This window comes from Piliocolobus tephrosceles, chromosome 21 (assembly GCF_002776525.5).
Source record: "Piliocolobus tephrosceles isolate RC106 chromosome 21, ASM277652v3, whole genome shotgun sequence".
Lineage (NCBI taxonomy): Eukaryota > Metazoa > Chordata > Mammalia > Primates > Cercopithecidae > Piliocolobus > Piliocolobus tephrosceles.
In genome coordinates, this window is record NC_045454.1 from 49,656,838 (window position 1) to 49,669,281 (window position 12,444).

At 51.4% G+C, this 12,444-nt stretch overlaps 1 protein-coding gene across 1 annotated transcript in view; it reads right to left on the reverse strand.

Annotated features, from left to right (window-relative positions):
- Window positions 1-623: 623 nt before the first annotated feature.
- Window positions 624-12,444, reverse strand: part of GNA15 (G protein subunit alpha 15) — a 40,913-nt gene continuing 29,092 nt past the window's right edge. Inside the window, exons 8-10 of the mRNA XM_026455496.2 lie at window positions 8,423-8,552; window positions 5,819-5,972; window positions 624-1,573 (exon numbers count right to left, since the gene is read on the reverse strand). Coding sequence (XP_026311281.1) covers window positions 1,347-1,573; window positions 5,819-5,972; window positions 8,423-8,552 — 511 coding nt within the window. The 3' untranslated portion in view covers window positions 624-1,346. The remainder of the gene's footprint in view (window positions 1,574-5,818; window positions 5,973-8,422; window positions 8,553-12,444) is intronic.

Here is a 12,444-nt window from a genome sequence, read left to right on the forward strand (position 1 = left end):
CTCTACTAAAAATACAAAAAAATGGCCAGGTGTGGTGGCGGGCACCTCTAGTCCCAGCTACTTGGGAGGGTGAGGCAGGAGAATCACTTGAACCCAGGAGGCAGAGGCTGCAGTGAACCGAGATCACATCACTGCACTCCAGCCTGGGCGACAGAGCGAGATTGTCTCAAAAAAAACAAACAAAAAGCCACAAATGTGTTCAACGTAGGAGTAGGCTCCTGCCTCTGTCCATTCCAGATGTGTGAGCTTAGTCAAATTACTCCATTCTCTGTGCCCCAGATTCCTCATCTGTAAAGTGGGGTGCTATGGCTTGTACCACAGAAGACTGCCCTGAGAATAGTAAGAGGACTTCTCAAAGCTGGGTGGTGGCTGCTGCTGGAATTTCGAGTCAGTAGCCACGGAGGGGTCTGCTCCAATGTCCCCCCAGCCAGGGAGGGAGGTTAGACTCCACATCCCGGCTTGCAGGACTCACAGCGCCCACAGTTCTGAGTACCATGGCCAGGACAGGTGGGTAGACAAGAAGTATAACTTTTTTCCTTCCTACTCCACGTTGCTCCCCGCACTGTAACCAGTGCCCCCTGCCGAGAAAGGGATGCAGAGGGATAAACAGGACGCTGGCGATACAGCCTCTAAGAAATCTTTAATTTCACCCCGCACGGAGCCCTGCAGAAGGTGACGGAATAAATACAAAAGGTTAAGATGCAGTATGCCCACCCCCAGCCTGCATAGGACGAGGGGATGCTTTTGGGCCGCGTTTTCTCCCATCTGCAAACCGAGGCAGGACACGCTGTGCGCCACGGAGCTCTGAAAGGGACAGTGTTTTCCAGCGGTCTGTCACCTTTTGCAAAAGGAAGTCCCTGCACCCCTAGTCCGCAGGCTCCTGGAAGGCGTTCCTTCTGCTGTCCACTAGAGCGCACCAGAGTCCACGCCCGAAGGCGCCTAAAGGATCTACTAGCCCCATGCCAGGGTGTGTGTCACCCACAGCGGGTCCCAGACCCCTGCCCAGGAGGTGACATGCCCGGAGATGGGGTCCTGAGAGATGCCCACCCACCCAAGTCCTCGATCCCCTGATTTCTTCACCTTTTCATCCACCCTGGCATCCCAAATGGCCGTTTTGCTCCTTCCCTTTCAAAGGAGGGAAACTGAGTCAAGCAAGGGCAGGAGTACCCTGGGGGGCGGCTGTCCTGGTGAGAGGCAGAGAGCAGCCAGCAGCGGGCCGTCCGTCCCCCGACTCACTCGCGTGTGGGCCGAGGCTGGAGAGATAGACCAGGGACACTAGGGGTCCCTGCAGCCACCCCCACCTCCCACCCGCCTGCCAGTACCGCCTGCCCCAGGTGGGGCCTGGGTCACAGAAGGTTGATCTCGTCCAGGTAGCGGGCGAGCACCGAGTCCCGCACGTCCTTGAAGACCTTGCGGATGTTCTGTGTGTCTGTGGCACATGTGTAGTGGCTGAAGAGGCGTCGGGAGCGCGCGCCCTTCTTGCTGCCATCGGGGCCGTCTACACAGCCGGCATACATCCTGGTGTACATGTCCAGGATGAACCTCTTGGCTGCCTCGGCATCCTGCTTAGGGCCTGGGGAAACAGAGTGTGGGAAGTGGGTGAGGACCCTCCGTCTTTGGACCCTGGGGGCCTCTGGTGACCCTTTTCCCCGTAACCTGAGCTAAAGGGCCCCAGGGATCCCTCCCGTCATTTTTCTGAGCATTGACGCCATCTTTTGTCGTCATAGCTGGTCACATGACTCACGCCCAGCCAATGGGAGCACAGGAGGTTGTCTCACTAGGGTCATGTGACCTGAAATGGACCAATGAGATCCAGCTCTGGGACTTTCAGCAGAACTGTGTTAAAGAGAGACATTCTCTTGGCCTTGCTTCCAGCCAGTGTGGTTGGCAGACTGGAATCACAGAGACAAATATCCCAGGACTGTGCAGGCAGGGGCAGCAAGGCCAAAGAAGGGGAAGAGAGTCCTCAAAGTCAGCCTGGGTGGCTGCTCTGATAAGTTATGGCAGGGTGTTCAATACCTGTGTACTGAAAGCACAACGTGAATTAAGGGCTTTGGGAGCCCTAGACTTGGCTCTGCTACTCACTCACAAGTTGGGTTATCTATAATAGTATTTTAGTACCTGTAAACTCTGTGAGCCTGTTTCCTCATTTGTAAAATGGGGATCAGAACAGTCTTGGGCCTCACAGAGTTGTCTCGAGGATTTAACATTATGTAGAGGGTTCGTTGCTTAATAAACAGAAGACTTCATGGTTGTAACCTATCAATATTATTTCAGAAAGACAATGTAGTAGTAGAACGATTAAGTTCAGACGTTCTGGCTCTGGGTCTGGACAGCCTGGGTTCAAACTCTGCCTCTGCCTCTCACTGATTGTGTGACTGTTGTCAAGAGACTGCATCACTCTGTGCCTCGGTTTCTCCATCTCTATAACGGCTAGATGAGTAAGTCCTGCTGTGTAGGTGTTTTTTATTTTTTGTTTTTGAGATGGAGCCTCGCTCTGTCGCCCAGGCTGGAGTGCAATGGTGCAATCTCGGCAGTAGCTGGGATTACAGGCGCCTGCCACCACGCCCAGCTAATTTTTGTATTTTTAGTAGAGACGGGGTTTTGCCATGTTGGCCAGGCTGGTCTTGAACTCCTGACCTCAAATGATCTGCCTGCCTTGACCCTCCAAAGCACTGGGATTACAGGCGTGAGCCACTGTGCCCAGCCCTGCATAGGGTTTTCACACCCAAAGCGAGAATCATACCCCTAGACCAACGAGCCACAGCATAGGGTTTTAACATGAAGATTAAACAAGCTATGTAGAGTAGCTTCCACCAGTGCAGCAGATGTGTTGGCTATTGTTGTTGTTGTTGTTGTTTTTATTATTATTATTATTATTATTATTATTTTGAGACAGAGTCTCGCTCTGTCGCCCAGGCTGGAGTGAAGTGGCATGATCTCTGCTCACTGCAACCTCTGCCTCCCAGGTTCAAGCGATTCTCCTGCCTCAACCTCCCAAGTAACTGGGATTACAGGCCCCTGCCACCACACCCAGCTAATTTTTGTATTTTTAATAGAGATGGGGTTTTGCCATATTGGCCAGGCTGGTCTCGAACTCCTGACCTCAAGTCATCTGCGCGCCTCAGCCTCCCAAAGTGTGGTTTATTATTATTATCACGAATATTATTTAGCACAGCGGAGAGAAGGGCTGAGAGTCAGCAAAGAGTGTACCAGCCACTTGTGCTGGGAGACAAGGATGAGTCATGGGAGGTTCCCTTTGACTTGAATGAAAAAATATCTACCTTATCCTGTTCCCAAATTCTCTAAACTATGATCTGATTCCCAGGGCTGCTAGGCAGGGAAGAGGGGCTGTCTAGGCCACCATCCTGGAAAAACTTGACATCTGTCTCCCAGACCCTGAATCTTGCGGGTATGATTGGCTAAAATTGGTCTCACGGGCTCTGAGACATGACAAGACCAGGGGTCAAAACCTGGTGACTTCACCAAAGCTTATGTTTACTGATTGTGGACCTGGTGTCAAGTATGTACTAAGGACTCATCTACTATGGTTGCTTGTATATTGAGGTGAACAATGTCCCCCAAAATGCATGTCCACCTGGAACCTCAGAATATGACTTTATTTATAAATCAGATCTTTGCAGATGTAATTAGGTTAATATAGGTCACGGCCGGGCATGATGGCTCACGCCTGTAATCCTAGCACTTCGGGAGGCCAAGGCAGGTGGATGACAGATGTGTGGTTGGGCCCAGGAGTTCTAAATCAGCCTGGGCAACATGGCGAAAGTTGTCTCTACAGAAATATACAAAAATTAGCCGGATGTGGTTGTGCATGCCTGTAGTCCCAGCAACTCAGGAGGCTGAGATGGGAGGATCACCTGTGCCTAGGAGATCGAGGCTGCAGTGAACTGTGATCACACCACTGGACTCTAGCCTGGGCAACAGAGCAAGACCTTGTCTAAAAAAACAAAAAGAGGTCATACTAAAGTATGGGCCGTAAATTCAATGACTGATGGTCTTATAACAACAGGAGAGGACACGTAAAGACATGGTGAGAAGACAGCCATGTGAACATGTAGGCAGAGATTGGAGCGATACGTCTACAAGCTAAGGGTTGTTGGCCACCATCAGAAGCTAAAAGAGAAGCATGGAACGGATTTTCCCTCAGAGCCTCCAGAAGGAACCAATGCTGCCAATATCTTCACTTTGGACTTCTGTTGTTTTAAGCCACCCAGTTTGTGGTATTTTGTTATGGCATCCCAGGAAATGAAGGCAAGTTATCTCCAAGATGGCTGCCATCACTTCCTTCCCTCCCTGTATGCATGTGTCATTCTTCCTTCAAGAGGTGGAGTCTCTTTCTTTTGAATCCAGGCTGATATGAGTGATGTGCTTGACAAATAGAATGTGGCAGAGGTAACGTCTGACACTTCTGAGGCGATCATGAGAAGCCGCTTCCACCTGGGCTGAAGTCTGTCTACCCTGAGGCAGCCATATTGTGAGTAAGCGCAAACCATGTGAGGAGGCTGTGGATCATGAGGCCCCAAATGGAGAGAGAGAGAGAACAGGGGAGGTGGAAAAGGAGAGAGAGAGACTGGAAGGAAGGGGAGGAGAGATAGATGAGATGGGAGATGGAGGCAGGGAGAGACAGAGAGAGAGAGGCCAAGAGCACCAAGGCACCAGACATGTGGGGGAAGAAGCTATCTTGGAAGTGTATCTCCAATCCCAGGCAGCTCAGCTGATGTCACATGGATCAGAGATGAACTTACCCAGCTCAACCCTTCCCAAATTCCTGACCCACAAAATCATGAGCAAAGGAAAATGGCCAGTTTAAGTCACTAAGTTTGGGGACGGTGTGTTACTTGGCAGTAGCTAAGCAGGATACTTCCGCCACCACACTTTATCCTCACGGTGGTATTCTGGGGAAAGTGCTAGTGAATATATACCTTCGTCATGTCGGTCCCTGGACTAACCACAACTCTGCCTCCCCTTTGTAAAATATACTAAGTGGTGCCCAACACTAGATGGTGTTCCTCTGTAGTTGCCCTGTGGCCCTTTCACCCTCTGGATGTACTGAGAGTTTGTTCCCAAACCTGTTTTTGCCCGTTGTACGTGTCTTGGTTCATATGCAATTAAAAGAAACGTTATGCAAATCTATACCTACAAGAGCCGCATGAAAGAAGGTCGTTATATTTACAAAAACTGTGTGCTTTGGAAACATTGTTCAAGGCTCTGCTTTTAAAAATTAAAGAAAAAGGCCGGCGCAGTGGCTCAGGCCTGTAATCCCAGCACTTTGGGAGGCCAACGCAGGTAAATCACCTGAGGTCGGGAGTTCAAGACCAGCCTGACCAACATGGAGAAACCCTGTCTCTACTAAAAATACAAAATTAGCTGAGGTGGTGGCGTATGCCTGTCATCCCAGCTACTCGGGAGGCTGAGGCAGGAGAATCACTTGAACTCGGGAGGAAAGGTTGCAGTGAGCCAAGATCACACCATTGCACTCTAGCCTGGTGACAGAGCAAGACTCCATCTCAAGAATAAATAAATAAATAAAATGTAAAAGGTGTACATGATACGCCACCTCTTTTTAAGAATTCCTCACCTTACTCAGTTCCAAGGGCCTTTGCTATTTTATTCTATTCCACAGAGGAGGAAATAGATTTAATGAGGTGGGACAGTGGATGGAGCTGAGTATAGAACGCGGGTCTGATCCTGTGTGAAACTTCCTGTGACTCCAGGCTGAAGTAGAGCCTGGATTAGCATCTCTCTTTGGAGCTGCTTTTGGGAGGTGAAGGGTATGGAAAGTTCTAGAACTGCTTACCCTGGAAACTGGGGAAGTAGGTAGCCAGGTGGGAGGTGGGGATTTTCTCCTCCAGGATATCAGTTTTGTTGAGGAAGAGGATGACGGAGGTACTCTTGAACCAGGGTAGTTCCAGGATAGTCCCGAACAAGGCGAGGCTCTCCTTCATACGGTTCTGTGTTGGGGGCAGAAACAGGTTATTGCTTCAGCCGGCCAGCTCGGACAGGAAACCCTCCCATTGCGGAGATGCAGCTGTTGGCTCCAGGGGCGTGCGCTCACCCCTACCTGCCTGGCTGGGGCTGAGGTGAGTGTGCCCATGTTTCCATGTGGACAGCTGCCTGGGTGTGCCTGACATGGTTTTGTGCCTGTGCTGGTTGGAAGGGTGTCCTCCCAAAATTCATGTCCCCCCAGAGCTTCAGAGTATGACCTTATCTGGAGAGAGAGTCTTGAACTCCTGGCCTCCCAGTATGCTGGGGTTACAGGCATGAACCACTGCACCTGGCCTGGAGATAGGGTCTTTGAAGAGGTCGTTAAGGTGAGGCAATACTAGAATAAGGTGGGCCCCCAAGTCCGTGACTGCTGTCCTTATAAGAAGAGGGAGGCCTGGCCAGGCACGGTGGCTCACGCCTGTAATCCTAGCACCTTGGGAGGTCGAGGCGGGCAGATCACCTGAGGTCAGGCGTTCAAGACCATCCTGGCCAACATGGTGCAACCCCATCTCCACTAAAAATACAAAAATTAGCTGGGCATGGTGGTGCACGCCTGTAATCACAGCTACTCAGGAGGCTGAGGCAGGAGAATTGCTTGAATCTGGGAGGCAAAGGTTGTGGTGAGCCGAGATCTCGCCACTGCACTCCAGCCTGGTGACAGAGCGAGACTTCATCTCAAAAAAAAAAAAAAGAAAAAAGAAAAAGAAAGAAGAAGAGGGAGACCTGGCCGGGCGCGGCAGCTCACAGCGGTAATCCTAGCACTTTGGGAGTCCAGGAGTTCAAGTCTGCAATGAGCTATGATCACATAACTGCACTCCAGCCTGGGTGACAGAGCAAGACTCTGTCTCCAAATAAAAAGGAGGAAGTTTACACACAGACGTGCACACAGGGAGGACACTGTGTGTTAGGTGGAGGCAGAGATCAGGGTGACACCCCGACAACCAAAGATCTCCAAGGATTTCCAGCCACCACTAGGACCTAGGAGAGGCTTGGGACAGATTCTGTCTTGTCAGAAGGACCCAGCCTTGCCCACACCTCCCTCTCTGACTTCTGGCCTCCGGAACTGTAGAGAATAAATATCTGTTGTTTAAACTGCTGGGTCTGTGCAGCTTTCTTACGAAAGCCCTAAGAAGCGAGTCCATTTCATGTGGCTAGACTCGAGGACAAGCAGTATCAGGATGACCTAAAATTCATTCCATCTCATTCAGCCTGAAAGTCAAAATTATATCATCTGACCCAAACTGGGTGAAACCTTAACCCTTACAGTCACGCCTTGCAGGTGATAATGCACCCAACCTTCGGGCTCAAGGATTGAGCAGGAGAAAAGTTCACACTCGTAAAAGAAGGAGCCTCAGGCCTTTCTGAACAGAAGCAGAACATCGCCCCTGGGGAGAGACCTGCTCTCCTGGGACGGCTGTGCTTGTCTGTGTGCAGGCGGCTGTGTCTCTCTCGGGGCTTGACTGTTCCTCGATGTGGCCGGTGCTTGTGTAGCTGTGCATCCATGTGTGACTCCCTCAAGGATGTGGAGTGTGACGAAGCCCTGGTGTTCCATGGTGCGGCCAGCATGCGGACAGGAATTTCCATGTGTGTGTGAGCACGTGTGTGAGCACTTGTGTGTGCAAGTGCATATGCGTGTGTGTATGTGTGTGTGTCTTCCTGTATGTGCATGTGTGTGCATGTGTGTGTGTGCATGTATCTTCGTGTGTGTGTGTGTGGATGTGTGTGGATGTGTGCATGTGTCTTCATGTGTGTGCATGTGTGTGCATGTGTGTATATGTGGGGGTGTGTGCATGTGTGTGCATGTGTGCATGTGTCTTAATGTGTGTGGATGTGTGTGCATGTGTGTGTGCGTGTGTGTGCATGTGTGCGTGTGTGTGCGTGCGTGGATGTGTGTGCGTGTATGTGTAGTGTATATGTACGTGTGTGATGCATATGTGCATGTGTGTGCATGTGTGCATGTGTGTGCATATGCATGTATTGCACACGTGAGTGCATGTATGTGCACGCATATGCGCACGTGTGATGTATGTTCGCGTGCATATATCATGCATGTGCGTGCGTTTATTGCATGTTCATGTGCATGTGTGTGCACGTGTGTGCGTGTATTGTGCACATTCGTGTGTGTTTATTGCATGTGCGTGTGTGCATATGTGCATTGCATGTGTGTGTGCATGTGCGTGTGTGCATGTGTAGTGTATGTGTGTGTGTGTGTCTGGGGTCCTGGCCAAACACTGTGGGTCTGTGTCTTGGGTTGCTGCAATCTGACCACGAAAGCCTGAAGGGGCCATTTCATAGCCATGCTGGGCACACAGGCCCGTTCAGGGCAGGGTCACCTCCCTTTCTGCACCAGAGCTTCCTGCTCAGGTGACGGGCCCTGGGCCAATAAGTGGGTACGGTGAGGGAGGCGGTGGCGCACCTCCTGGTTGTTCTCCTCCAGGCACTGGTCATATTCACTCAGCGAGGCCAGGTAGATGAGGGCGATCACGTTCTCGAAACAGTGGATCCATTTCTTACGCTCTGACCTCTGGCCCCCGACGTCCACGATCCTACAGGGAATCGAGGTGCCCCCTTTCAGAGCTCAGGACCCTGCTCTGTGACACCCCCAAACCCCATCACGTCTGGGATATGCCAAGATCAATAATAGCAACAGCAAGAATAGGTGCTAGCCTCTCGTGGATTTGCCATGTCATTCCCGCAAGGCAGGAATGAGTCTTACGCCCATTTTACAGATGAGGAGGCTGAGATCCAGGGAGGAGAAGGGACTTTCCCAAGCTTCTACTGTTCTGGGCTGCCTGCTTTCTACCCCTACATTACAGGGTCGCAGGTCGGACAGATCTGGAATATGCCCTGGTGCTGGCTGGGCACACCGCACACCGCAACAAAAGCCTGCCCCCACCTTCCTGTTCTCTCTCTTCTGAGAAATGTGGGTCACTGATAACCATCTGTGCGTCATTTCCCTGGGGATGCAACCGTTACTCAGGAAGTGCCAGAGCAGAGGCTTTGGACGTGCCCGGGCCAGGGCCTCAAGCAAGATGGGACTTGCCCCATTCCACAGGAGGGGAAACCGGGACTGATGATTAAGCAGTTAGGCTGCAGCTGCTGTATGTGTCTCCTGATCCCTGAGACCCACACCTCCCATGCGTCCTCAGAGTCCCTCAAACCCCACATCCAGAGCCAGATGGGGTTGAGAGGGGGGTCTGGAGAATGAGACACGGGGTGGGGTTGGCCACTGGCTAGTTGGGAACTGCGGGCATCACCTCTCATCTCGGGTCTCAGTCTCCTCTGAGCCCTCACTCCATTCATTCGCCTCACTCCTGGGCCACACCTAAAAATCACCTCCTCAGTCCAGACCTCCGCATGCTTTCTCAGCCTCTACCTTCACTCCTAAACTTTTACCCATCCACCCACCCATTCATTGATTTATTTGCCCATCCACATTCATCCATCCATCCATCCATCCATCTATCCACCCCCTCACCTATCCATCCACCCATCCATCCACTCATCCATCTACCCATTCATTCATCCACTCATCCATCCTCCCATCCATTCATCCACCTACCCATCTATCCACTCACTCATCCACCCATATACCCATCCACCCACCCTCCCACCCATCCACTCATCCATTCATCCATCCATTCGTCCACTCATCCATCCATCCTTCACTCACCCATCCACCCATTCATCCATCACCCACCACCCATCTACCCATTCATTCATCCATCCATCCACTCATCTACCCATCCATCCATCTATCCATCCACCCTTCCATCTATCCATTCACTCATCCATCCATCTATCCATCTACCCATCTATTCATCTATCCATCATCCACCTGCCTGTCCACCCATTTACTCAATCCACCTATCCACCCACCCATCCATCTCTCCATCTACTCATCCATCCACCCATCTATCCACCCATTACCCATCTACCCATCTCTCCACTCACTCATCCACTCATCTACCCATCCACCCACCCTCCCACCCATCCAGTCATCCATTCATCCATCCATTCATCCACTCATCCATCCATTCATCCACTCATCCATCCATCCTTCACTCATCCATCCACTCATGCATCCATTCATCCATCACACACCATCCATCTACCCATTCATTCATCCATCCATCCACTCATCTACCCATCCATCCACCCATTCATCCATCCATCCACCCCAGTCATCCACCCATCTATCCATCCACCCTTTGGTCTATCCATTCACTCATCCATCCATCTATCCACCTACCCATCTATTCATCCATCCATCATCCACCCCCTGTCCACCCATTTACTCAATCCACCCATCCACCCATCCATCTCTCCATCTACTCATCCATCCACGCCTCTATCCACCCATTACCCATCTACCCATCCATCCATCTACCTATCTATCCGCTCACTCGTCCACCCATCTGCCCATCTACCCACCCTCCCACCCATCCACTCATCCATTCATCCATCCATCCATTCATCCACTCATCCATCCATCCTTCACTCACCCATCCACCTATTCATCCATTCATCCACCACACACCACCCATCTACCCATTCATTCATCCATCCACTCATCCACCCGTCCATCCATGCAGTCACCCACCCATCCATCCATGCAGTCACCCACCCATCCGTCCATGCATTCACCCACCCATCCATCTATCCACTCATCCATCCATCCTTCACTCACTGATCCACCACCCATCCACTCACTCATCACCCATCCACCAATCTACCCATTCATTCTTCCATCATCCACTCATTCATCCATCCATCCACCCATTCATCCATGCATCCCACCCATCCATCTATCCACTCATCCATCTGTCCTTCACTCAGACATTCACCCATTCATCCATTCACGTATCACCCATCCACCCATCCATCCATCCACTCATCCCTCTTTCCATCCATCCATCCATCCACCCACCCACCCATCTACCCATTCATTCATCCACTCGTCCATCCTCCCACCCATCCATCCACTCATCTATCCCTCAACTTATCCATCCATCTATTCATCTATCCATCCACCCATTCATCCACCCATCCATTCCCTTCCATCTTTCCAACCATCCATCCACATTTACCAACTTCTACTCTGACCTTTAGCTATTCACTAAAGAATCAGAGGAATCAAACTCAGCCCCTAACCTTGTGAGGCTCTCCATCTTGTGGAGGAGACCCACAGGAAACAGATAAATTATGAACCTTCCTGGTAAGGACTATTGCAGAGGCCAGAACAATAGGTTTGGGGGATTTAGGGAAAGGAAGGCCAAATAGGAGTAGGTCAAACAGAATTCCTGTCCCCGGGCATCATCTTGCACACCTGCTCAGTTCCCTGCCATCAACCCATGGAAACAGATCTTGCTAAGGTCACCAGTGACCCTCTAACTGCCAATCCCAGCGTCATTCTTCTCACTGTTTTCTTGACCTTTCCTTTCCTTGACCTTTGACATTGGCCATTGCTCTGCTGGGTTCGGGTCAGGGTTGCTGCACTGGCCATTCCCAACTCTGTGTGCCAGCTAAGGTGGTGTCCAGCCACCTCCCCAATGCCCCTAGGCCCCTCAGACTCAACCTGTCCCAAAGGACTCCATCTTTACCTTTTCATCCCCCAGCCCACTGGCTCCACTGTCTACCCTCATCACTTTGACAAAAATCTCGGGTGTCATTTTTGACTTCCTATTCTAATTCCCACACTCATCCACTCCTGCCCATTCCACATTAGAAACAACTCTTGCCCATTCCTTCCTTTCCATCCCCACACCCACTGTCCTGGCTCCTCCTTTCTCTGAGTTTCCTGACTTCCAACCTCACCCTCTAGTCCATCCCCCAGTGTTGATGACTACAGGGATCACCTCTGAGCTCCCCAGACCAGGCCTCCCCAGGCCTGGTCCTGACTGTATAGTCTCTATTTCCTCCTCCCCAGCAGCCCCTTCAGGGTTAGGACTAGTGAACTCCAATTCATCTGTCAAAACCCCATTAATGTCCCCTCCTCCAAGAAGACATTCCCTCCTGGATCTCTGATGCCTCATCCTGGGCTCCTCCAGGTCCCACTCCTGACTACCTGGGGGCCTGGAGGTGTCTACATCGAGCTTTGCTTCCCCTAGCTTGGCAGCTCCTTGAAGGCTGGGACTAAGAAACTCCTACTTGGCCAGGCACGGTGGCTCAAGCCTGTAATCCCAGCACTTTGGGAGGCCGAGACGGGCGGATCACGAGGTCAGGAGATCGAGAACATCCTGGCTAACACGGTGAAACCCCGTCTCTACTAAAAATACAAAAAACTAGCCGGGCGAAGTGGCGGGCGCCTGTAGTCCCAGCTACTCCGGAGGCTGAGGCAGGAGAATGGCGTAAACCCGGGAGGCGGAGCTTGCAGTGAGCTGAGATCCGACCACTGCACTCCAGCCTGGGCGACAGAGCGAGACTCCATCTCAAAAA